The 27,130-nt window shown below is 42.3% G+C and overlaps 1 protein-coding gene across 1 annotated transcript in view; it reads left to right on the top strand.

Moving 5' to 3' along the window:
* The window catches only part of LOC126483693 (39S ribosomal protein L3, mitochondrial), an 84,369-nt gene that overhangs the window by 22,063 nt on the left and 35,176 nt on the right, over window positions 1-27,130 (top strand). Inside the window, exon 4 of the mRNA XM_050106779.1 lies at window positions 6,833-6,967. Within this exon, the coding sequence (XP_049962736.1) occupies window positions 6,833-6,967 (135 nt within the window). The remainder of the gene's footprint in view (window positions 1-6,832; window positions 6,968-27,130) is intronic.

Here is a 27,130-nt window from a genome sequence, read left to right as displayed (position 1 = left end):
ATTTTACACCATATAATAGACCTATTAGGGGAAAAAAGGATTTTGCTACTAGTAATATCCAGAGTATGTAATTGAAAAGACTACCACTTTTACTAATGATGTACAAGGTAATAGAACCTTTGCCAACACACAACTGCCACAAATTTTACCTTAAAACATGCAAAATTTTATAGCCTATGTGGTGAAATAAAGTGAAAACTGTGAAATGCGGTGAAAACTGCCAGGTTACTACATCTCGGATGTTTGTTTTCCATCTGAAGCCAATAAATGTATAGCATGGTGACGTCACACTAATGCAATAGCTTCTAGCATGTGCAGTGATTAACAATGAACTTAATTAGCGGCTTGTTCCCAGGTGCAACTGATGTGATCGGTGTATAGCAAATGGAGTGATTGCGGCTTCCACCTAGGTTAATCTATATAGTTATGCCTCATATCTCCTTCACTACCGTGTATTAATATTACTTACAGTAGTTCTGCTCGGAGTCTGTCGACAGAATCTGGAATGTATTGTGCCTCTACTGACTGCAGCCAATGTAGGTTGCTCCATTTGATAACCTGACAACTGCAGGGCAACCTGGAATTCCGGAACAGCCATCAATTATACAAATGCCCGTAACAGGAAAACATGGTGCCAAAGCCATAAAACCAGGACTATGAACCAGTGGAAGAGTCTCATGTGGTTGGTTGAGTCTTTGTTACACATGGTTTCCAGCTTCTAACTGAGCTACGTTCAAAGAGTGCAAAAGTGAAACATGATGTGGTTTGCTGATGAATTTGGCAGACAGATTGGTTTCCCATGGGCCACTTGGTTACTCTGCACGGTCACGTTACTGCCAAGGATTATGTGATAATTTAAGCAAATTAGGTCCATCCCATAGCACAATGTTTGTTCTTCAATGATGGTACTGTGTTCCAAAACAACAGCGCCCCTGTTCACATAGCTTACATCCTCCACGACTGATTTTGTGAGCATGAGGATGAATTGTCGCATCTCCTCCTGCCTGCAGAGTCACCTAATCTCAATATTATTGTGTCGTCGTGATCTGCTTTCAAGAAATGTGTGCATGATCACTATCTATCTCCATCATTGTTACCTAAACTTGCCACTGTTTTGTAGGAATAATGGCACCAGATTGCTTTGGAAACCACACAGTACTGTAATTGTCCATTCTGCAATGACTGGGAGTTGTTTTGATAGCCAACATTTTGCCTACACTGTATTAAGCATGGTAATGTGTAGTGGATTTGGCATTTCCATATTTTCATCCACTCCCTGTAGGTGTTAGTGGCCTGCAATTTTGTGCATTTGATCTTATACCTTTTATGGACAGGAGTCATTCTACTCTTTCCCAGTCACGCAGAAGTTTACACTGCACAGTAGATTCTCAGGAAATATGAGATGGGGAAAGATCTAATTCTGCTGCATATTAGAATTGTGTCATGGCCTGCTGCCTTGTTCGCACCTCTCACTCTGCTCTGTGCAGAGCTCAAAGATTAGTATGCTAATATTCCAAGAATTTCATTGGATTTTTGGTTAGAGCTTTCACCAGAACATGACTGTGAAAATTTATGTAGTCTTCACACATGATCCTTCTTGTTGCATTAGTTGGTATTATCTTTTCTCTGTTAGTTTTCCTGCAGTGTAGTTGTTAGTTAGAATGTAGTAGTAGTAGTAGTAGTAGTAGTAGTCATTCCTGTTTCCACAACATCCTCTGAATGGTCCATTAAATGACCGTAGGTCTTTGCATGTCATTACTCCTCTATGCTACATCTTCAATACATTATCACATTTTGCCTACACTGTATTAAGCATGGTAATGTGTAGTGGATTTGGCATTTCCATATTTTCATCCACTCCCTGTAGGTGTTAGTGGCCTGCAATTTTGTGCATTTGATCTTATACCTTTTATGGACAGGAGTCATTCTACTCTTTCCCAGTCACGCAGAAGTTTACACTGCACAGTAGATTCTCAGGAAATATGAGATGGGGAAAGATCTAATTCTGCTGCATATTAGAATTGTGTCATGGCCTGCTGCCTTGTTCGCACCTCTCACTCTGCTCTGTGCAGAGCTCAAAGATTAGTATGCTAATATTCCAAGAATTTCATTGGATTTTTGGTTAGAGCTTTCACCAGAACATGACTGTGAAAATTTATGTAGTCTTCACACATGATCCTTCTTGTTGCATTAGTTGGTATTATCTTTTCTCTGTTAGTTTTCCTGCAGTGTAGTTGTTAGTTAGAATGTAGTAGTAGTAGTAGTAGTAGTAGTAGTCATTCCTGTTTCCACAACATCCTCTGAATGGTCCATTAAATGACCGTAGGTCTTTGCATGTCATTACTCCTCTATGCTACATCTTCAATACATTATCACAAAGAAAGAAACTTTAGAGATGTTTGTAGTGAGACTACATATTGATTATTAACATCTCTGCAAAAATACCTGGCATCCCCTTCTCTATTGAATAGTTTTTGGGATAAGTAAACACCCCCAGAAACTGAAGTAGTGTCCATCCACAACAAAAGTGAATAATTTTTCTGAGATAGTAACATTTCTATAATGTACAAAAATGACTTGTGGGAGAAGGAGCCAAAACATTATGAACACCTGATTAATTGCATGTTGGTCCACCTCTGGAGGGTGGAGATATGTGAAATGAATATGCCCAGGCCATGCAATTCTCATAAATTATTGGCTAGTGGTTTTTGGGGATGAACTTGGCACCAGATAGCATTCCATTGGGAATCAGATCAGGCGAAGAATGGAAGAAAGTTCTTTGTTTATTTGGGCCTGCAGAATAGTATACATAAAGTAATGACACATATTATAAAGGTCCAGGATAGCTGAAATGTAATTATCAGTCTTTATTCCACAACAGGTCTGTTTCGGCTCTCATTACTATTTTCAGATAACCTGTGCATAAAATTTTGGTGAGATCATTTACATATGTAATACACCCTGCGTATTTGTTTCATTACATATTAGTACGTATGCATATTTATTTCATTACATATTGGTACATATGTCAAGCTAAACTTAACATCCATAGTACATCGATAGTGAACTGTCATGTACAATAAATGTTAGTACTCAGTTGTTGTAAAATTATGTATTTGTAACTGCCAACTGTTAGCAAAAATAATAACTACCACACATTTGATATATATGGAAAACCATGGACAATATTCTAAATACCAACTCCTGTCATCCAATTCACAGAACTTGCCTATTTTCACTCAGTGATTAACAGTGTAGGAAAAGATAGATCGCTGCTTACTGCAAAGATAACATGTGCAATTGCAGACAGACCCAGGCTTTCAGCCACAGCCTTCATCAGAATGCCAGTATTTTGGCCTGAGCTGCTGGAATTGATAGTTGTATGTGTGAGGTGTGCTTCCTTGTGTAAATGAATGGTGTGTTTCTCTTTTTCCAATGAAGGCTGTGGCTGAAAGCTTATGTGTAAGTGTCTTTTAATTGTGCCCGTCTGCAGCTTAGCATATTATTTTGTAGCAAGTAACAGTCTATCTTTTCCTACGTTATTGCTATTCCTACCTGAGTTTCCACTCAGTGATTAATAGATTAACTAAGCTACCACTAGAAAAACAAGCAGTATAAAAAGAACTAGACACATTTCATTACATAACTCACAGAAATAATTTTAATCCGGACATAATCACAAAACAGTACACCAAACACATTGCATCCGAACTTAACACAATACACAATGAAATATGACGAGCTAGGGAAATGTCAACTAAACATAAAAAAGGGTATAACTAGAATTTACCTTCACCAGATATGCAACAAATTAAATGCATTGTTAAAACCACAAATATGCAACTAGTCTTTCTTACCAGCAACAACCTCAAAATGAAACTACATTTGGCCAACACTAAATCCTGAGAGTATAACCCAGGTATATATAAAACCATGTGTAACAATTGCAGTAACTTGTACATCAGCCAGACAGGACAAAATTTTAACATTAGATTCAAAGAACACATAAGAAGTAGTAACAATAACCAATCAAGCTTCTTTCTCCATCTCAAAAATCAACACATCACAGTCGATAAAATTGAAAATGCCTTGCAAGTACTACATACAATAACCAAAGATCCCCAAAAGGCCTTTTGCTAAAGCAGAGAACATTACACAGAACACACACACCCACAATTCCAACTCGTACATGCATGACCATTGTCTTTGGCCACTGAGTCTAGAAGTAACTGCACACATTCGTGAAGTTTAGGGAGGGGGGCTGTAAAGGAGAGAACTAGAGGAGGGGTAAAAAAAACGAGTGGGTGTGTGTTAGTGGAATGGAAAGGTTCTGTAGCAGTAGAGTGGGAGCAGAATTAAAGAAGACTGAGACCAGGAGGGCTACAAAAATGTAGGCTACATTGCAGGGAGAGTTCCCACTTGCACAATTCAGGAAAAGCTATTGTTGGTAGGAAGGATCCAGATAGTGTAGACTGAGAAGCAATAATTGAAGTGAAGGACACTATGTTGGGCAGCATGCTCAGCAACTTGGTGGTCCGGCTTTCTCTTGGGGACAATTTGTCGGTGGTCATTCATGTGGACAGACAGCTTGTTGGTTGTCGCACCCACGTAGAATGCAGCACAGTGCTTGCAACTTGGTTTGTAGATCACATGACGGCTTTGGCAGGTAGTGCTGCCTTTGATGGGGTATTGATGCCTCTGACTGGGCTGAGTTGGTGGTGGTGGGAGGATGTATGGGGTAGATATTGCATCTGTGTCTTTTGCAGGAATATAGGCCATGAGGCAAGGAGTTGGGTAAGCCATGAGTCAAGGAGTTGGGAGATGGGGTGGAGTGTGGATGGATGAACATATTGTGTAGGTTTGACTGGCAGTGGAGTACCACTGTGGGAGGGGTGGGAAGGACGGGTAGGAATAGAATTAATTAAAATTAGAAATTTATGTATACATGAGAAACTGTGCACAAGAAATATTAAACAATCTCTATTTAAAAAACTTTATTGAAATACTGGAACGCAAAAGGGATAAAATTAAAAACAAACAACACACGACCACCAAAGATAGCCTATGTTGAAATCCAACCAGCGAGAAATAACATCATTGCTGTCTATCCCCATGTACTTTGTAAACACATAACATCATAGTAAGAGAACTATCAGGTAACTGTCAAAACATATTCAATTTATAAGAAATATTACTATTACGTGATTTTAGCCGCGGCTGAGCACTAACATTTATGTAACAGTTTACTATTGAAGTAATGTGAACGTCAGATTCACGTAGATATAAGTACAAATTTGTAGGCAATCAAATATTTGAGGCATATTATGTACATAAACGATCTCACCAACATTGTGTTTACAGGTTACCTGAAAATGGCAACGAAAGCCAAAACAGATCCGTCTTGAAATAAAGACTGATAATTACATTGCAGCTAATTTGGACTTTCTGTATAAGAAATGTCATTAAAGAAAGAAAGCTTTGTGATAAACATTCTGTTGACAATGAAGTCATTAAAGATGGAGCACAAGCTCAGATTAGGGAAGGATGCGAGAGGGATTTGAACTGTTGTCCTCGTAAATGTGAGTCCAGTGTGCTAACCAGTGTGACCTCATTTGTCAGATCAGGTGAATTGGGTCACCAAGACATCAGAGTGAGTTCACTATCCTCAAACTGCTATAGCATTATTCTGGCCCTGTGACATGGACAGTTAACCAGCTGCCTGCTGGATAATGCCACCACCGTCGGAAAGACATCGAGCAGTAAGATATGCTGGGGGCCTGCAGTAGTGTTTGTGTAGTCCACAGCTGTTGTGGTGCCTTTGGTTACTACCACAGGTCCCATGGAAGCTCAGGTGAATGTCCCACCATAGCATAATACTGCCCCCATTGGGCAGAGTCCATGGCACACTGCATGCTTCAAGTAGCCATTTTCTTGGATGTCACCATATCTGGACACAACAGTTGACCTTCTGTAACAAGAAATATTAATCTGACCAGGTAACATGATTCCATTGACCCACAGTCCAATGCAAGTGGTCATATGCCCTCTGTAATTGTAATAAAAGATTTTGTTGGGTTAGCATGGGAATAGTTAGGTGTCGCCTGCTGCAGAGTTGCATGTTCAACAATGTGCACCGAACAGTGTCTGTGCCAGTAGTGTACTCCTATCATCAGATCTGCCACAACACCTTACCATCAACCCTGGGTTTGAACCTTCTTCAACCACTTATTGTAGATACAAAAGTACCACAAAACAGACAACCAGCTTTGCTGTGCCCATTCTCAATCACCAGGTCATAACAATCTGCCCTTTATGAAAAAGTTCAGCATTGGAAAAAAATGAATCCAGCAACCAGAGGCTGTGGTCGTGTGTGTGTGTGTGTGTGTGTGGTCTGTTTTTGACAAAGGCCTTGTTGACTAAAAGCTAACTTTCAGCCAGTTGTTTTGTTGTATCTTTTTGCAACTCAGCATCTCTGCTGTATGGTGAGTAACAACTATCGTTTCCTTGATATTGCCCTTTGTGAAAGTGTTTTATAACAGTGGCATTTATCGTCATTATAATGATACCCTATTCATGTATGCTCCATTTGTCCTTACCATGTCAAGTGCCTGCAACACCATCAGGCACTTTCAGTGGGCTATGGCTCATCATTGTGTGTATTTACAAGGGTAAAGACCTTCTTTTCCTAATTAAAGAACTGAATGAAAAACTATACAGTATTTTCATACACTGGTCTTTCACACCTCTGTAACGTGGCCAAACCCATAGTTATTTTTATTATTGTTTTTTGCCTCATCTTATTTTTTAGTTAAATATTGTTATTCATTTGCAGGTGGTAGACAATCACATTATTCGGTATATTCCACCCGAAGAATTTGATCCCCCTCGGAAGCGTGCTGTAAGACAGAAATATCCGAATCGCTATGGATGTTTACTAGTTGGAGCAGAGAGTGCAGATCCACAAATGGTAAGGAATAAAACTTAGTTCATGAGAAAAAAATATCAGTTTTACTTCTTGGAGCTCAGCAAGTGATTTGACTGTAGTCAGTCATATGTAAAGTACAGTATTATGTTTTTTTAAAGAAGAGCGTAATACTGTACTTCACATTAAACTGTACTGCACAGTAAACTTTAGTTTAATTATCTATACATGTGTAGCATTTCTTGAATATAAAATGTTTTTTCCTGTTTCATTTTGTGATGCTAAGACTCCAGAGTATTTCATTCATTCACGCTATCAGGCCCAGTGGAACGTGCACCACCACAGTTAGAGCTCTCCATCTATCTCTGTCTTCTGCTATCTGTCCCCAGTTTTCCGTGACTCCCAGCTGCACCATGTCTTCTCTCACTCCATCGATCCATCTCTTTCTAGGTCTTCCCACTGGTCTGCTGCCTGACGGGATCTAGTCCATTGCATTTTGGGCCACCTTGTTGCCTCCATTCTATCTACATGTCCATCCCATTGCAGTCTTTTGCTTCTCATCACTCCCAAGGTGTTTGGCTCCTTGTACAGCTCTTCTAATTCTTTGTTATGGCGTCTTCTCCACTCTCCAGTAGTCTGATCTTGGACTGGTCCAGATATTTTCGTGAGGACCTCCAGAGTATTTAAAAAGTTAAATTCATCAGGAAGTCGTTTGAAACCAGAAGCTCTGTTACTTCTTTTCACATAGTGATATTTTTCCACAATTGTTTACATAGTACCTAGATAAGCAAAGATTTATCTAGGGGCAATAATGGTATGAGTATTTTTTATTAAATATCTGCTGTGTAAATATTTCTCATTTTGTTTGGCTACTTATTTACTCTGTGCTGACTTACTTTGCATTTAAGCAAAATGTTTTGTGAAACACAATTATACACTTACGAATGTTGTATTTTTGTGGTGCTTAGGAAATGGAGGGTGATTCATGAAGATATGCAAATATTTTAATATGTTATTCTACAAGTAAAACTAAAGAAATAAGTTCATATAAATGTAGGTCTACAAATGTTTAGTTACAGAGTTACAGCTAATAAAAGATTTTGCCTGAAATTTAGCATCTTCCCTAATATGAAGCCATTGCAAAACTGTACAAGGATAAAGTAAAGCATGATTTCCATTTATTTTGTTGTTATTGGTCTGGTGAATCTAATAAAACGTGTCTCAGACATGTGTCTGCAGTAGTTTTCCAGAACATTCAGAGAAGCAAAGATTATTATACAAGTAAATTTGTTTACTTTCCATTACGAATGTAGAAATGTTTGTCATTTTTGGTGACGGTTAGTGAGTTGTTTGTCATTTCCTAACCTTGAAACGAGTTAGCCTTCTGTATTGTTCACTGAAAGAACATAACAACAGTGTGTGTAACTGAAACCACATAGTAACTGTTGTAGTTTGTAGATTATTTATGAAATAGGGATGCCTTTCAAATTTACAACAGAGGAATACACCGATATGGTGTTTATTTATGGCAAATGTGATGGTAATGCCTCCACTGCAGTTAATGAATATCGAGTTTGTTATCCAACTTGGAGGTTTCTGAATGCACGAACGATTAGTGTAGTATTTTGATTGTTACGGGAGACAGGTTCTCTACCTAGTGTTCATAATCTGGATGTTCTGGAAAACTACTGCGGATACATGTCTGGGACATGTTTTATTAGTTTCACCAGACCAATAATAACAAAATAAATGGAAATCTTGCTCTGCTTTAACCTTGTACAGTTTTGCAATGGCTTCATATTAGCTAAGTTGCTAAATTTCAGGCAAAATCTTGTATTAGCTGTAACTCTATAAATAAACTTTTGCGGACCTGTGTTTATATGAACTTTTTTCTTTAGCTTTACTTGTAGAATAACATATTAAAATATTTGCATACCTTTGTGAATCACCTTATATGTGTCTGAAATTAAAGGTTTATTTGCAGTTGTTACAAATTGTTTCCATTAAAGTCTTCAGATGCTTGGCATAAATCTTCCTAATTTATTTATCTCTCTCTTGATATGTACAAGGGTAAGTCAATTATTATCCACAGTTTAGTTATATTTTTGTTTCTTTTGGTAGTACTGTCGTTTTACGTTGATGACACATGCTTTGTTTATTTGTTGTTATATCTTGGCAATTTTCAAGCTGCTTGGTTAGTTTCATTATCGCTGCCATGCTGTTAATCATGGCTGCTCTGCTGTCTATTTGCACCAAAGAAGAGCAACATTCAGTGATACATTTTTTGTGGTTGGAAGGCATATTAGGGGCCGAAAATCATCGTAGACTTGCAGTACAGTACGAGAACAATGTTTTGCCACAGCAGAGTGTGCACGAGTGGATTGAAAAATTCTGAAATGGTCGCACAAGTGTTACGCACGATGAAGGAGCCGGATGACTGTTTACCACCACAAATGAAGACACCATTGAGCATTCACATGAAATGATTCTCTTAGACAGACAATGAACTATTAATGAAGTTGCACATCGTCTGCAAATTAGTCACAGTTCTGCCAGCAAAATCATCCACAACAGACTTGGGTTACGTAAAGTTTATGGAAGATGGGCCCCAAAACAACTCACACAGTTGCATAAACAAACGCGCTTGGACATGTGCGAAAAACATTTGGATCGCTATGGTAATGAAGGGGACAACTTCTTAGATAGGATCATTCCTTATAACGAAACATGGATCCATCATTACGAGCCAGAGAGTAAACGGCAGAGTATGGAATGGAAACGTCCAAATTCGCTGTGCAAGAAAAAGTTCAAGACCCAACCGTCCACAGGAAAACTGATGCTTACGGTTTTTTTGGGACACACGAGGTCCAGTACTGGAACATTATGCGGAAAGGGCCACAACAATAAACAGTGTATGTTACAGTGAAATGCTTACTGCCAGGCTAAAGCTTGCAATTCGAAGCAAACGCTGAGGATTGCTGTCAAAAGGTGTTGTGGTGTTGCACGACAATGCCCATCCACATACTGCTGCCCACACTGCTGAAACACTCCAGAAACTCAAATTTGAAGTACTGGATCATCCTCCATATAGTCCCGAACTCGCCCCTTCTGACTATCACTTTTTTGGTCCACTCAAACAGGCATTAAGGACCCATCGATTTGCCTTGGACGAAGAAGTGAAAGAAGTGGTGCATTCCTGGCTCGCCGCTCAACCGAGAACCTTCTTTTGTGAGGGCATCAGGAAGCTTGTACAATGATGAACCAAGTGTGTTGAAACTACTTTGCGAATAATAATTGACTAGCCCTCCTATCTCTTACCTGTATCCTAGATACTGCTTACTGCATTCACTTTGTGTAGGCGCAGTTTCAAGAACGTGACTGAGTATATTTCAGAGAGTTCGGAACATTATGAATAAAAGTACAGTAATTGTTTGTCTTTCTACTGTCTTCCAAGGACAGGTTTATGGACCATTTGGTGATGTCAGTGATTGAAATGACATTAGTCATGCTTGCTTTAGTATGGCACAGTACAAACTCTTATTTGGATGTGTGCTCTACGTCGAGAATCGTATGTATGACACAGATGTAAGAACCCGACATTCTGCTTTAAGTAGTGTCTAAGTGCAGTTATTGGCTCCAAGCCTTATCCTCATTCAGCTACTTGTCCCAATCACCCTTCTGCAAAATTGCCAAGTAATGACACTTCTGGGTTCCTCTCAAACATATCAACCCCTTCCTCAAAGTCACTGGGAGCTTTTGTGCACTGCAGGGAAATTTTAGTAACAATATTCTCAAACAATGAAATTCACAAGAAAATGGGACTGGTGATGTTCTCATGTATTGGACATTTTTAGTAGATCACAGAAGAGTTTATATACTGAGGTGTTCCATTACATGTTGTCTATTTAATACAGTTTCTTCATTGTGTTTGTATGTCATTGATCATTACTCCTTGAAAGTCAGTGTGGGACTCCATTATAGCAAGAAAAAACATGATGTGTGAAATGTAGTACTTGATAGAGCAACGCATAAGATACAGGTTTTGTGTAGCACTGAATACATTGACTGGACAACAGTAATACAGCATAAAGAATAGCCGGAGCACTTGTTTGTGATTACTTAAACAGTGTTGTTTCTTTGGCAGCTCACCAGAGCGTGCCAGGGGGCCGACCCAGTTGGCCTCTGTAAGCAGGCCTTTGAACTGTATGGAAGTGTGCTCTCTCAAATTGCGTGTCATGAGTGAAGGTACATCACTCCTCCCTTCTTGGGGGTGGGAAAAAAAACATATATACAAAAAAACACAAGGCACAGAAAAATGCTTGGTGCAGATAAAAATTTGCTGGTACCAAAAACGGCACTGGTACTGTGGGGGAGGTGTGGGGAGCACTGATCTCACAAGGCACTGAGATTGTGAGTGTTGGAAAACACCAATGATGGCACTGAATCCATTGCATCAACTCAACGATGGCAGCTGCTGCAGCATGTGGCGAGCAGGCACCGGTAAGTAGAGGTGGAAGTGATGAGGGTGTGGGTTGATGCACCCTCCTACAGCTCATGAGGGGCCGAAGGGGAGGACCGGGAACAGCGTCTCCATAGCAACATCTTCATCAAGGTCAGCAGTTGGCACTGGAGGTGTCAGCAGGGGTGTAGGAGATGACAGCATCACAGGACACAGCAACGGAGGTGGCAGCAGCGGCCGCAGTGTGAGGTGACAGCAGTCAAGGAGTGCGGATGGAAGGAGGAGCCCCAGACAGTGATATGTCAGGGAACGACCCCCTCTGTGGTGTGAACCAGACCTTCTGCAACATGAGCCCCAGACAGTGATATGTCAGGGAACGACCCCCTCTGTGGTGCGAACCAGACCTTCTGCAACACAGGAACAGGCATCGACAGCAGTGGGGGTGGGGAAGGTGGTAGTCCCTCCGGAATGAGCCCTGCTGTGCACAGCCGCAGCTGGTCGGACTGATGGGACATCTGTCCATCAGGGATGAGGACGATGCACAGACGCCAGCCCTGGCAACATTTGATGATGGCAGGAACCCAGTTCGGCAGGCAGCCGAAACCACTAGCCCAACAAGGCGCACCTGGCCAGAACCATCACATAGCGAGTGACCAGCTGATGGAGGAGTGCCCATGTTTCACATCTGTGTGGAGTGTCCACAGTTGCCCCTCTGCGGGTCTGAGGGTTAGAATAGGCCCTCGGTATTCCTGCCTGTTGTAAGAGGAGACTAAAAGGAGTCTCACATGTTTCAGCCCTTATGTGATGTTCCCCTGTAGGGTTTAACCTCCACACTTCCAAATTTTTTCCGAAGAGCGAGCCAACTTGGGAAGGGCACCTTACATGGTGCATCGTGTCCATTGTGCATCGAGATCTTTAACCTGCTTTCTTGTCGTGGCATTGCAGTCCCGCTCACTCTTCGTCTCTTGAGCGAGGATACATTCCTGGGTGCAGTCTCTGCCATCCACTATGCTGCGTTGCTTCTGCACCTACAACAAACATGGACTACTTTATACCTGATATCCAGCATGGTAGCCAGTCCATTCTGGTGGGGTCGCCATGTACCCTGTTGGTTGTAGGCCCCTGACAACACAGGGATTGCTCTGCTGATGCGTATCTCCCTGGGGCATCGGGACTCCCGGCAATGGCCATCCTGCCAAGTGGCCCTTGCTGCAGGTGGGCGGCGCCCGTGGGGAGGGCCCTTGGTCAGAGTGGGTGGCATCAGGGCGGATGACATGCAATGAAGCATGTCACATCTTCTCTTGTTGGTGGCCAGCCACCAGCTGTCTCTAAGCGTTTCAGGGCTCAATTTAATGCAAACACGTATGACCCCAAATCGTTTCCCTCTCTGGCCACACCATGGGAGGAACGAAAGGCTAAGAATGCCAGCGAAGCTCATGCGCCCCGCTACCTAATATGTACGAGAGCTGATGGGGAATCCTTTATGTCCATGAAGCCTCAGTTCTTTGTAGAGCATTTAGAGGATAAGTTTGGGGAGGTGCATGGCTTGTACAAAATGCGCTTTAGGTCAGTTTTGATAAAAACTGCATCCTCTTCCCAGTCACGGGCATCACTCGCTTGTGACAAGTTGGGGGATGTTTCAGTTACCATCACGGCCCATGAGAGTTTAAATATGGTCCAGGGTATTATATTCCACAGGGACCTTCTTCTGCAGTGCGATGACGAGCTGCGCCGCATTTTAGAGTGGAGATGTGTTCATTTCGTCCAGCACATTCATCGGGGTCCGAGGGATAATCAAGTTGCCTCCAGTGCCTTCATGTTGGCCTACGAGGGTGATACATTGCCTGAGAAGGTCAAGGTAATGGTCTACCGCGTGATGTCAAGCCCTATATCCCTCCCCCAATGTGGTGCTGGAAGTTCAGCCATATGTCTTCCCGCTGTACTTCAAGCCTCACATGTCGAGATTGAGGACACCCATCACATCCCAATACTCCATGTGCCCCGCCTCCCGTCTGTGTCAACTGTGGAGAGCATCATTCACCTTGTTCGCCAGACTGCAGGATTTTACAGAAAGAGTGGAAAATCATCGAATATAAGACCCTGGACCGACTGACCTACAGTGAGGCTAAGAAGAAATATGAATGACTCTATCCTATATGAATGACTTCCTCTTGTGCCACCGCTACGACAAACTGTTATAGCCCCATCAGTTCAGCGAATTCCACTCGGCTCCTCGGGCCATAAGACTACACCTCCCACCTTGACTGTGGGGGGCACTACCTTCCCTGTTGCTCCTGCGCCACCTACTTCGGGAGAAACAGCCCCCCACCCATCGGGGACGTCTGTCCCCACTTCTAAGCCGGAGATGTGTCCAACTTCTTCGGCTCCTCTCACTCAGAAGGGATCCCTTGGGTCCCTCCCTTCCCAGGCTTCCACCAGTGGGAAGGATGACGCCCGCCAGTGGCGTAAGTGCTCACAAGCAGCTGGTCGTAGGGCTTCACGATCCTCCTCAGTCCCACAAACTGAATCAGTGAAGCCCTCCCAGTCATTGAAACCCAAGGAACAGCGCGAAAAGTCCAAGAAGAAGACCCCTAAGACCAAGGAATTTGTGGTGGCGCCCACCCCACTGCAAACTACGAGCTCTGCATCTGAGGATGGGGTGGAGATTCTGGTGTCCACTGAGGACCTAGATCTTGCCAGACCCTCAGACACCATGGAACTCAATCTCATGGGTACTCAATCAGTGGCAGCAAGTGATTCAGTGGCGTAATCTGCCTCCTCATTTCCGCTGACAATGTCATCCTCCAGTGGAATTGCAGCAGTTTTTTCCACGACCTGGCTGAGCTCCGACAACTACTCAGCCTACACCCTTTCTCCTGCATTGCTCTTCAGAAACGAGGCTGTCACTGTTCGGGTGTGGACGCCTCAGGCTGTTACTGTCTGAAGTCTCTATCTTCCACCGGATGGCGATGTCCCACGCATGTATTGACTGCACTGATAGCCCAACTGCTGCCACCTTTTCTGTTATTGTATGACTTTAACACCCATAACCCTTTGTGGTGTGGATTGGTGGCAACGACTGAGGCACTGTCGTTGAACAAGTGTTGTCACAGCTCGACCTTTCTCTTTTAAATAATGGTGCCTCCACACATTGACGGCGAACCTCTTGCTGTGGTGGAGGCACATCGGTTTTTGGGCTTGCTTTTTGATGCCCAGTTGACTTGGCTCCCTCATATTCAGCAGCTTAAACAAACATTGTGGCGCCATCTTAACACTCTTTGTTGCTTGACTCACACCAGCTGGGGTGCTGATCGGTCTACCCTCCTACAACTGTATCAGGTGTTGATTCAGTCCCGTCTGAGCCTGGCTTACGGTGTGGTGTCACCTTCCGCGTTGCGGTTGCTTGACCCCATACTTCACTGTGGGATCCGACTCGCAATTGGAGCTTTCCACACAACGCCTGTAAACAGCCTACTTGTGGAGGCTGGTGTCCCTCCATTGCGGATCCGGCACCAGCGACTACTGGCCGCTTATGCTGCACATCTTTGTAGGCTGTCTGGGCATCCAAATTACCGTCTCCTGTCCCCCAACTCAGTCGTCCATCTTCCAGAATGACAGGCCCAGTCAGGGTGTATGATCACGATTCGCGTCCAGACTCTTATCTCTTGGCTTGAGTTTTTCCCTCTCCCATCCCTTTTCCGGGCCCATATACGTATACACCCATGGTGTGTGCCCCGCCCATGCCTTAGACTGGATTTGCCTCAGGGCCTGAAGGACTCGGTCCCTGCTGAGGCCCTCCGCCACCGCTTTCGTACCATTTTTGCCGCTGGCTTGTTATGCGAGAGGACCCACCTCTCTGTCACTGCGGTTCAGCATTGACAGTGGTCCACATTTTGTTGCACTGTCCACTTTTAACTGCCCTCAGGCAGACGTTTGACTGCCTGATATGCTCCCTGCACTTTTAACGGATGATGCTGCCGTGGAAGGATTAGTTTTGAGTTTTATTCGTGCAGGGGGCTTTTATCGCTTGATCTGAGGGTTTCTCTTTCTTTTGTGTTGAATCTGGCCTTTGGCCTACGGTTTTAGATTGGGCTTTTTAGTGTATCTCTTGGTGGTTGGCTTTTCCTTTTCTTGTTTCCGTGGTTGGCCAACCACTGTAACACACTGTGTGTTTTTAATTCCTCTTTTCTGGTCTTTGTCTATTTCTTTCTTGTTATGTGTCATTACTTGTCATCTCCGTTGCTTGTTTTTGTTCCTTGTGAGTGTTTCATGATTGTGGAAAAAGGGACCGATGGCCTTTGTAGTCTGGTCCCTTCAGCTGCCAAAAACCAACCAACCAAACTGTCCACAGTTGGCATCCATATAGCAGCTCCGCCAGGCTCTTGTCCGTTGATGGAGTGAAATGGTATGAACTCAGAAAAACAGTCTAAAAAAAAGGTTGGGAGATCTGCAAAATACATGCTTTCACATCTGAGTTTTAAACATCCAAACCATGTATTCCGCTTCATCATTATATTAAGAATGAAACAGGGCAGCTGTGAGATAGCGTGACATCCATTTCAACAACCCAATGATGGTGGCTACTGCAGCATGTGACAGGCAGGCAACAGTGAGTAGCATGATAAGAAGATGCAAATTCTCGAGTAACAAACTGGAAGTCGTTATTGATAACCACCGTATGCAGAAGTTCCTCAATTGCAAAAATCTTAGATGGGGCCAAAATAGTTGCTGCCACAGATGTGGTGGACAGTGCACCATATAGGGAAACTTGGAAAAGGTGCCCACTACAATTAGCCAATACTGATTTAGGAAGGGCTCAGCAAAATCGTCATGTAAACACTCTCATGGGTGCTGTGACGTCTGCCCAGCAGAAAAAGATGACCACGGGGCTGCCTCTTGCTGAACAGTGAGTGCAAGTGAAGATAAGCCGTGTAATGTCCCCATCTATGCCCAGAAAATACACATGCCAGTGGGCCAAAGCTTTGATGCGAGATGCCCTCAGTGACCTACATGCAGAAGCCACAGTACATTATGGTGTAAGGAAGCAGGAATTACAGCCCAAGCCCAGCAGCCTCCATAGCTAACAAAAGAACTACGTCAGACAGTGCTGGAGGGAGAAGTAATTATGCAAGGGATCTGAGGCATAACCTGGGTGTTTTCCGACTACCTGTGCTGCACAAAAGACAGGACCCAACTAACAAGGGAACCTCCCCATCGCACCCCCCTCAGATTTAGTTATAAGTTGGCACATTGGATAGGCCTTGATAAACTGAACACAGATCAATTGAGAAAACAGGAAGAAGTTGTGTGGAACTGTGAAAAAATAAGCAAAATATACAAACTGAGTAGTCCATGGGCGATATAGGCAACATCATGGAGACCGTCAGCTTAGGAGCATTGTGGTCCCATGGTAGCGTGAGCGGCTGCAGAAGGAGAGGTCCTTGGTTCAATTCTTCCCTCGAGTGAAAATTTTACTTTCTTAATTTTTGCATAGTTATTATCTGTCCGTTCGTTCATTGACGTCTCTGTTCACTGTAATAAGTTTAGTGTCTGTGTTTTGCGACCGCATCGCAAAACCATGCGATTAGTAGACAAAAGGACGTGCCTCTCCAATGGGAACCGAAAACTTTTGATCGCAAGGTCATAGGTCAACCGATTCCTCCACAGGAAAACACATGTGATATATTCTATACTACACTGGCGACGGCATGTGCGTCACATGACAGGAATATGTTGTCGATCCACCTAACTTGTACACTTGGCGAATGGGTAAAAAGATTCTTCTACCTTGCCCGATTTAGATTTTCTTGTGAATGTGATAATCACTCCCAAAAAAGTGATGAAAACATAAGAGTTTGTCACATAAACTGAAAATAAAAAATTAAACTTTTCACTCGATGGAAGATTAGAACCAAGGACCTTTCGTTCCGTAGCTGCTCACGTTACTACGAGACCACTGCGCTCCATCTTTTCCATTGTCCTTGATGTTGCCTATCTTCCCATGAACTACTCAGTTTCTATATTTTGCTTATTTTTTCACGGTTCCACATAACTTCTTCCTGTTTTCTCAATTGATCTGTGTTCAGTTTTTCAAGGCCTATCCACTGTGCGAACTTATAACTAAATCTGAGGGGGGTGCGATGGGGAGGTTCCCTTGTAAGTACAGGGTCCATGGCAACAGCCGATGTTATCGTAGCACTAGCAATTGGAAGATTGTTGAACACATCCTGGTTCTCTATATCTAAACTGAAGCAAAGCAACTCATCCTAATCGAACATCGGGTCCAGCCTGATCAGAATGTGAAATAAGTCATCACCCTTGTCATGTTGCGCCATTGGTTGGTAAAGGAGCTGATAAGGAAAACGGTAGAGGAAGAGAGTCCACCGCTGGAAACAATGCACTGCCTTATCCAGCACAAAAGCTGAAGAGTTAAAAAGAACAACCAATGGCTTGTGATCAGTGATTAAATAGAACTTGGAACCACTCAGAAAGATGTGAAATTTCTTGAGGATGAACACAATTGATGAAGCCTCCTTTTCAATCTGAGAATACCACTACTGAGTGGGAGTTAAAGTTGTAGAAGCGTAAACAGTGAGTCGTTCAGACTCGTCCTTGTATTTGTGGGCCAACGCTGCACCAAGACCATGCTGAGAGGCATCCGTAGCCAACAGGGGTTGCTGGCCCGGCTGAAAAGCGGCCAGGCATGGGACAGATTGAAGCCTAGGTGTAAGCAAAACAAATGCTAAATCTCAAGTGGCTGAGCAATGACAGATGTGTCCGCCAAAAGCTTACATTAGTACGCAACTTTACTTAGAAACATCTGCAGTTCCTTAACGGAAGTTGGCTGCCTCAAAGCCGCAATTGTGTTAACACAGTGACGCAACAGTTTCATCCCTGTTTGCTTAACACCTAGATACTCAGTTGACAGATGAAAAAATTGTGATTTGGCAAGATTGCTCTTGAGACCCACAGACTGCAAAACAGAAAACAATGATCGGAGGTTGCTGAGGTGGTTTTCAGTGGGAAACCCAAAACAGTATCATCGAGGTAATTGATGCAGCTGGTTACAGAGGCTGTCAGCTCTTCTAAAAAACACTGAAAAATTGCAGGTGCCCTAGTGGCGCCAAAAGGCAGGTGTTGATATTGGTGTGGGCCGAAAATCGTATTGACCATGACAAGGCGCCTAGTGGCCTCATCCAAGAGGAGTTGGAGGTACACTTCTGACAGATCAGTTTTTGAAACATAGTGGGCACCGGACAATTTTGCGAGCATCTCATCAGGACAGAGCAAGGGGTATGTATCCTTCATGGAATGTGCATTAATCTTGACACTGAAGTTGCTGCAGAGGGGTAGCTTACCCATCAGCTTCTTAACAATGGCCTGTGGTATAGCCCATTCACTGGATGAAACAGGCCAAATGACATCAAGCAATGTCAAATGGTCTAATTTGGCTTTGACAGTCATGGAAAGCATCTGGCACCTGTTGCACCCAAAAAACATGAGCGCAGTCCAACTCTTTCATGGTAATGTGGGCCTGAAACCTGGCAGCACAACCTAGCCCAGGGGAAAACTGAGACGAAAACTCAGAGCATGGGGATTACAGTTGCTGATATGGAACTTGATCTGACACTATATTTACCTCATTGGCAATGAAGTAATGGAAAGCTTTAAATGCATCTAATCTGACTAGATCTGTGGAAGGAATGATCCACAACATGGAAAGTGAGAGGGGAACAACAGATATGTAAGACACAGGAACGAAGAACTTACCTTGGATCAGAATCTGCTGTTTACTGTAGGTAACCAACTTCCATGAAATCTGTGTGTGTGTGTGGGGGGGGGGGGGGGGGGGCGGGGGGGGGGGGGGGAGCCCAAGTCCACGTAAGTCAATAAACAATTTTTTTGGGGAACAGTCTTCATAGAGATACAGTTTGTGTCTATCGGTACTACTGTGTCTGCCACATTTGAAGTGGAGTTACACACATGTTGCAAACTGCCCAACACGATCGTGTTGGGCAAAGCAGTACTAGCAAGACGGAAGGGGGATACATGGCCACAGCTGTGACGCAGCTGTTGCTGTTGTGGCCATAATCGACACTGTCCCATGCAACGCTAAATTGAATGTTGTACTGCTGCAGCAGATCGTGAACACTTGCAGCGTGCCCAATGGAGGTTGACTGAGTAACTTCTGATAGATCCCCCCGCTCAACAATGTGATCGTCCACAGCCTGTGACACTTCAGAGGACTTTACTATATGGAGCACGTCCCTTAAGCATCAGATTCTCACATTGAAGTTTTTTGTGGAATTTCCAGTCTGGGGCCAGTTGAATAATATCATGCACCCTGTGATAATCGTAGGATTTGTGATGGGTGCTAATGACAAATTTACGAAACTCAACTTTCGTAATTCTGCATTCCAGATTGGTGTGGGCATTTCTGGCAACAGTAAAATTATGCACACATCACAATGAAATGCATTCTGTCATAGTAATAGTTTGAGAGGAGCTTGCAAATGCCATCAAAGCTGGCCGTTTCTTGCAAAGACACAAGTTGGCAAAACAACGGATACATGCACAACAAAAGCCAGGAAAGAAAGCCCTACACATATTTCAATCGCCCACATGAAAAATCTGAAATGGTCGGGGTAACCATGTCTCATAGGAGTCCCACTCTTCAGTTAATTCATCATACGCCGAAAGGTCAACAGTTGCATTGGTGGGAAAGTAACCTGCCACAAACACGCAGGTGCTACTTGATTGAGAGTGGTGGCGAGAGGCTGGTGCTGTTTCACGAAAGATGGCTGCTGGGCAATGAGACAGAGTATTTCTTCTATCAAGTGTTTGTCAGGTGACTTAGCACTGACATTAATACACAGGGAAAACGTAACCCTAACTTGTCGCCAAGTTTGTCATAGCAATAACAGATGCAATGTATGGAACATAGTACTTTATAGAGCAACACATAAGATACGGGTCGTGCATAATACTGAACACATCAACTGGACAACAGTGATGCGGCATAAAGAATAGCCCGAGCACTTGTTTGCAATTACTTAAATAATGCTCTTTCTTTGGCGGCTCACTGGAGCGCACCAAAGGGCCGACACAGTTACTCTTTCACCTCCTGTGTTGATGTGGCTGTTAAGAAACTCAATAACATGTTTCTAACTTCTTTAAAGAATGTCAGAAGTCCATTCATATTAATCAGCTATATATTAACATCAAACAGGTCCATCATTGAACTTGACAGATCATTACCAATCATAATGTCCCATTATGGAGTCTCAAGATGGGATGAATATTTTTAAAAAGATCATCTGTCTCTTAACACTGTGTAATAACCATTATCAAATTTATGTAAATTTTATTAGGATTTCTGTGCCTCTTCAAACTATGCCACTGATTCCAGGAGCTTATATATTTGTGTCCAAGCAGGTATATCCTCATACAAAGTTACTGCAAACAAGGTTCCATCTTGAAACCGGGTGTCGTCCTTCAGCATGACTTGGCACACAGAGACAAGATAATGCTCCCACTGTGCACTTACCTATGATACTTTACTTCATAGTTTTCAATTGCATGTATCATTTGTAAGTAAGAAGAAGTAGGAATAAGTACCACACCTCTAGAGAGGTATGTATTGCCAAATATCCACAGACTTGTACAAATGATCTTGGTTTAAGCATAGCTACTTGTCGTGCTTCATATGTAAGGTTTGTATCATTTTGAAGTCCTTTTTTACTAGTAATAAACTCTTGTGATGCAGCTGTTTAATTGCGACTCTTTATAAAGCTAGCAACAATTATCTTATTGGGAAAATTAATGTGCTTTCCATGTACACACTTCATTGTTTTGTCTTGATCAGCATCACAAATGTAATTATAACTGTGTTATAATGGAAGGACTGTGCCGTTGCATTTGCATGTAGCATCTTATTGTTATGACAGATATTTGCATCTCAGTTGCAACTACAGTATACTTGTAATAATATGCCTCAACATTTGCTGCTAATGCTACTTTATCCTTACAATATTTAAATCTTTGTATTTTTGTAAAGATACTTTAAACCATACACCTTTTCTTGTTGTTGTTGTTGTTGTTGTTGTGGTTGTGGTCTTCAGTCCAGAGACTGGTTTGATACAGCCTCCATGCTGCTCTATCCTGCACAAGCTTCTTCATCTCCAAATAACTACTGCTACCTGCATCCTTCTGAATCTGCTTAGTGTATTCATCTCTTGGTCTCCCTCTTTTTACCCTCCACACTTCCCTCCAATACTAAATTGGTGATCTGATGTCTCAGAACACGTCATACCAACTGTTCCCTTCTTCTAGTCAAGTTGTGCTACAAATTCGTCTTCTCCCCAATTCTATTCAGTACCTCCTCATTAGTTACGTGATCTACCCATCTAATCTTCAGCATTCTTCTGTAGCACTGCATTTTGAAAGCGTCTATTCTCTTCTTGTCTAAACTTTATTGTCCATGTTTCACTTCCATACATGGCTGTACTCCATACAAATACTTTCAGAAATGACTTTCTGGCACTTAAATGTATTCCCAATGTTAACAAATTTCTCTTCTTCAAAAATGCTTTCCTTGGCATTTACAGTCTACATTTTCTATTCTCTCTACTTCGACCATCATCAGTTATTTTTCTCCCCAAATAGTAAAACCCATCTATTACTTTAAGTGTCTCATTTCCCTCAGTGTCTTATTTCCCTCAGCGTCATCTGATTTAATTTGACTACATTCCGTTATCCTTGTTTTGCTTTTGTTGATGTTCATCTTGTATCCTCCTTGAAAGACACTGTCAGTTCTGTCAACTGCTCTTCTAGGTCCTTTGCTGTCTCTGACAGAATTACAGTGTCTTCAGCAAACCTCAATTTTTTTTCCTTCTCCATGATTTTAATTCCTACTCCAAATTTTGCTTTGTTTCCTTTACTGGTTGCTCAGTATACAGATTGAATAACATCGAGGATAGGCTGCAACCCTGTCTCACACCCTTCCCAACCACTGCTTCCCTTTCATGCTCCTCGACTCTCATAACTGCCATCTGGTTTCTGTGCAAATTGTAAATAGCCTTTCACTCCCTGTATTTGACCCCTGCCACCTTCAGAATTTGAAAGAGAGTATTCCAGTCAACATTGTCAAAAGCCTTCTCCAAGTCTATAAATGCTAGAAACATAGGTTTGCCTTTCCTTAATGTATCTTCTAAGGTAAGTCATAGGTTCAGTATCACCTCACTTGTTCCAACATTTCTAAGGAATCCAAACTGATTCTCCCCAAGGTCAGCTTCTACCAGCTTTTCCATTCGTCTGTAAAGAATTCATGTTAGTATTTTGCAGCCGTGACTTATTTAACTGATAGTTAGGTAATTTTCAAACCTGTCAGCACCTGCTTTATTTGGGATTGGAATTATTACTTTCTTCTTGAAGTCTGAGGGTACTTCGCCTGTCTCATACATCTTGCTCACCAGATGGTAGAGTTTTGTCAGGACTGGCTCTCCCAAGGCTATCAGTAGTTCTAGTGGAATGTTGTCTACTCCCGGGGCCTTATTTCGACTTAGGTCTTTCACAGCTCTATCAAATTCTTCATGCAGTATTATATCTCTCATTTCATCTTCATCTATGTCCTCTTCCATTTCCATAATATCACCCTCAAGTACATCACCCTTGTATAGACCCTCTATATACTCCTTCCACCTTTCTGCCTTCCCTTTGTTTAGAACTGGTTTTTCATCTGAGCTCTTGCTATTCATACAAGTGGTTCTCTTTTTTTCAAAGGTCTCTTTAATTTCCTATTGGTGAGGGCCCATACTCCGAGGAGCGTAGGGAATGATGCGGGAGACCCGCAACGCCGACTAGGCAAGGTCCTAGCGGAGGTGGTTTGCCATTGCCTTACTCCAACCTGTTGGCAGTATCTATTTCATCTCTAGTGATATATGCCTCTACATCCTTACATTTGTCCTCTAGCCATCCCTGCTTTTTGCACTTCCCGTCTATCTCATTTTTGAGATGTTTGTATTCCTTTTTGCCTACTTCATTTATTGAATTTTTATATTTTCTCCTTTCATCAATTAAATTCAATATCTCTTATGTCACCCAAGGATTTCTATTAGCCCTAGTCTTTTTACCTACTTGATCCTCTGCTGCCTTTACTATTTCATCTCTCAAAGCTACCCATTATTCTTCTTCTGTATTTCTTTTCCCCGTTCTTGTCAATTGTTCCCTAATGCTCTCTCTCAAACTCTCTACAACGTCTGGTTCTTTCAGTTTATCCAGATCCCATCTCCTTAAATTCCCACCCTTTTGCAGTTTCTTCATCTACAGTTCATAACCAATAGATTGTGGTCATAGTCCACATCTGCCCCTGGAAATGTCTTACAATTTAAAACCTGATTCCTAAATCTCTGTCTTACCATTATATAATCTATCTGAAACATTCCAGTGTCTCCAGGTCTCTTCCACTTATATTACCTTCTTTCATGATTTTTAAACCAAGTGTTAGCTATGATTAAGTTATGCTCTGTGGAAAATTCTACCAGGCAGCTTCCTCTTTGATTCCTTACCCCAATTCCATATTGACCAACAACATTTTCTTCTCTTCCTTTTTGTACTATCAAATTCCAGTCCCCCGTGACTATTAAATTTTCGTCTCCCTTCATTATCTGATTGATTTCTTTTATCTCATCACACATTTCTTCAATCTCTTCCTTGTCTGCAGAGTTAGTTGGCATGTAAACTTGTACGACTGTGGTAGGCGTGGGCTTCATGTCTATCTTGGCTACAATAATGCATTCACTATGCTGTTCATAGTAGCTTACCCGTGCTCCTACTTTTTTTATTCTTTACTGAAGCTACTCCTGCATTACCTCTGTTTGATTTTGTATTTATAACCCTGGATTCACCTGACCAGAAGTCTTGTTCCTCCTGCCACCAAAATTCACTAATTTCCATTATATCTAACTTTAACCTGTCCGTTTCCCTTTTTAAATTTTCTAACCCACTTACCCGGTTAAGGGATCTGACTTTCCACACTGCAATCCATAGAACACCAGTTTTCTTTCACCTGATAATGACATCCTCCTGAGTAGCCACTGGCCGGAGATCCAAATGGGGGACTATTTTACATCTGGAATATTTTGCCTAAGAGGATGCCACCATCATTTAACCATAAAGTAAAGCTGCATGCCCTTGGGAAAAATTTCAGCTGTAGTTTCCCCCTTGCTTTCCGGGTGTCCCAGGTTTTGAGGCAGCCATTTGAATCAAGCATGTTATGTTCAGTTGCTGTAGTGTCACAGAGTGGTCTACTTTGCTCTTGGCTACCATTTGGCAATGGCCATTCATTGTGGTGGACAGCTGGTTGGTAGTCATACCAAATAAAAAGCTGCTCATCGGGTGCAATAGGGCTGATATACAACATGGCTGCTTTCACAGGTGGTCTGGCCTTTGATGGGGAGATGAACCTGTGACAGGACTGGAGTAGGAAGTGCTAGGTGGGTGGATTTAGACAGGTCTTGCACCTGGGTCCTCCACAAGGGTTGGGATTGGGAGTGGAATTGGGATTGACTAGGATATCGTTGAGGTTGTTTGGGTAACAGAACACCACTTCAGGAAAGTTGGGAAGGATCTTTGGTAGCATGCCCCTCATTACAGGGCAGCATGATAGATAATGAAAGCCTTGACGAAGGATATTGTTCACTTGTTCCAGTCCAGGGTGGTTCTGGATGACGAAGGGGCACTCTTTTGTAGCTGGCTTTCAGGGTGATGGGAGGATATATGGTGTGTGAGGAAATAGTGTGGGAAATCTGTTTGCTGACTAGGTCTGCGGGTAATACCTGTCTGTGAAGGCCATTGAGATACCCTCAGCATACTGCGAGAAGGAGTTCATGTCACTACACATATGCTGCCCTACGTGGCCAAAATTTCTTTTGAGTACTGTGAATCAGCCCAGAAAATGCCTGACAAGGAGACATCACTAACTTGGCCTCATATTTTAAGCAGGGAGAAAGCATGCTAAGATATCAGCCCCAGCAATCAACTCCATGTGAAAATTGGACTACAGTTCTAATAGTATGCAGTTCTGACCTTCTGAACATACGTATTTTAAACTTTTGTGCACACTGGCTGTTTGTCACTCACGTCAGCCCACTGCAGCCACTTAATGCTCAAACACAAAGTACAATACAATGGAGTGAGTAAGAGATTTGTGGATTTCTGTTTTGGTATTGGTAATATGCTTTGTTCTTTGGGTCAAAGTGCACAATCTCTAACCTGAAGCAGGATCCAGACATTTCTTTGCTTTGAACGTTCTTAAGTTACGGTTTGCTGCTTCAGCACAAATGAATGAAAAAAAAAAATGTGTGTCACTGAAGAAATAGCGTAGCATTATTTAGTTATCAACATCGCTGTTCTGCATTATTGTTTTTGAAGTTTCTAGTTGGCACTGTTAAAGTAAAATACATTTGCAGGAGGTGTGCTATTCATCCTCATGAATGATACAATTAACTTGTTAATTGAAAATCATAAACTTCGTATTGTAATAATTCTTCATCTGCTTAGGTTTATTCATTTTGATTTCAGGCATATATATATCTGCAGAATGTCAATAAGAGAATACTGTTAAACTAATATTGTACATGTACTTACGTGATGTTATCATATAACATATTTATATTACTTACTACTTTTTGCACAAAATAATGTGTTCTTGAACAAAATATCAAAAGATGTTGACATATGTGTCCACCTTTCCCTCACTTGCCTTCAATAAAACATTCAGTGCGTGCAGAAGTTTAAAAACTGTACTGTCAGAAAGTTATAACTGGCAGAATTATGGCCCAAATTTTCACTCAGGATTGATTGATTGGCCCAATACCTTGCAAGGCAGTATTTTTCTCCTTATAATATGAGGTCAAGTTGGTGATGTTTCCTTGTAAGAAGAAATTAAATGACAAAGGGTATTTTTTCACATGGTGTAATGCCTTTGATGTTTGCTGCATATTCAGATTTGATTGAAATAAATTAGGCATAACCACTGTTGATGAAATTTCACAGATTATCAGCTGAGTTGTGGCATCAGGTTGTCACAACATTTAACATTTTGATGAGTTTGCTGCTTGTCATCCTCAGGCAAAGTGTTGGGTTCAAGTCTCCAAGGGCCCAACAAGTAGGCCATCATGCGCCTCCAGAAGAGTAGTTGTTGTTGTTGTTGTTTTTTTTGGGGGGGGGGGGGGGGAAGAGGACTGCTGGACAGCTTCAATGACATATCTCTCTTCTCTTCATATGGGTACTGATAGAAGATTCCAGGGTACTACTAGTGAGTCACTTCAACAACAATGCTGGTTCAACACACTTTCACCACCTGCTTCCAAAGCAGTAGGAAATTCTATGAACAGAAATATGGAGTCGTCATGGTATCCCCTCTAGTGCCAAGTGTCACTAACCTATGAATGGAAGACATGTGTATAGTTCTGCTGTATAGTGAAGGAAACCTACAAAAATCCCTACACCGCCTTAACGACATACATGACAGTGTCAAGTTCACCATGGAGGTGGAAGAAATCGGGACATTCTGATAATGAAAACCCTGATTGCATGCTGCAACACTCCTTCTGCAGGAAGAAGACACACCTGTACATAAATGCCAATAGCTGCCACCATCCACTGCAATGCAAATCTGTGATCAGCATCCAGGTGCAAAGATTGTGAGCCACATACAATAAGGAAAGTCCGTCTACTAAGTTACAGCA

The sequence above is a fragment of the Schistocerca serialis genome, chromosome 6 (genome assembly GCF_023864345.2).
Source record: "Schistocerca serialis cubense isolate TAMUIC-IGC-003099 chromosome 6, iqSchSeri2.2, whole genome shotgun sequence".
In the NCBI taxonomy this organism is placed as follows: Eukaryota; Metazoa; Arthropoda; class Insecta; order Orthoptera; family Acrididae; genus Schistocerca; species Schistocerca serialis.
This window is presented reverse-complemented; position numbering and strand designations above follow the sequence as displayed.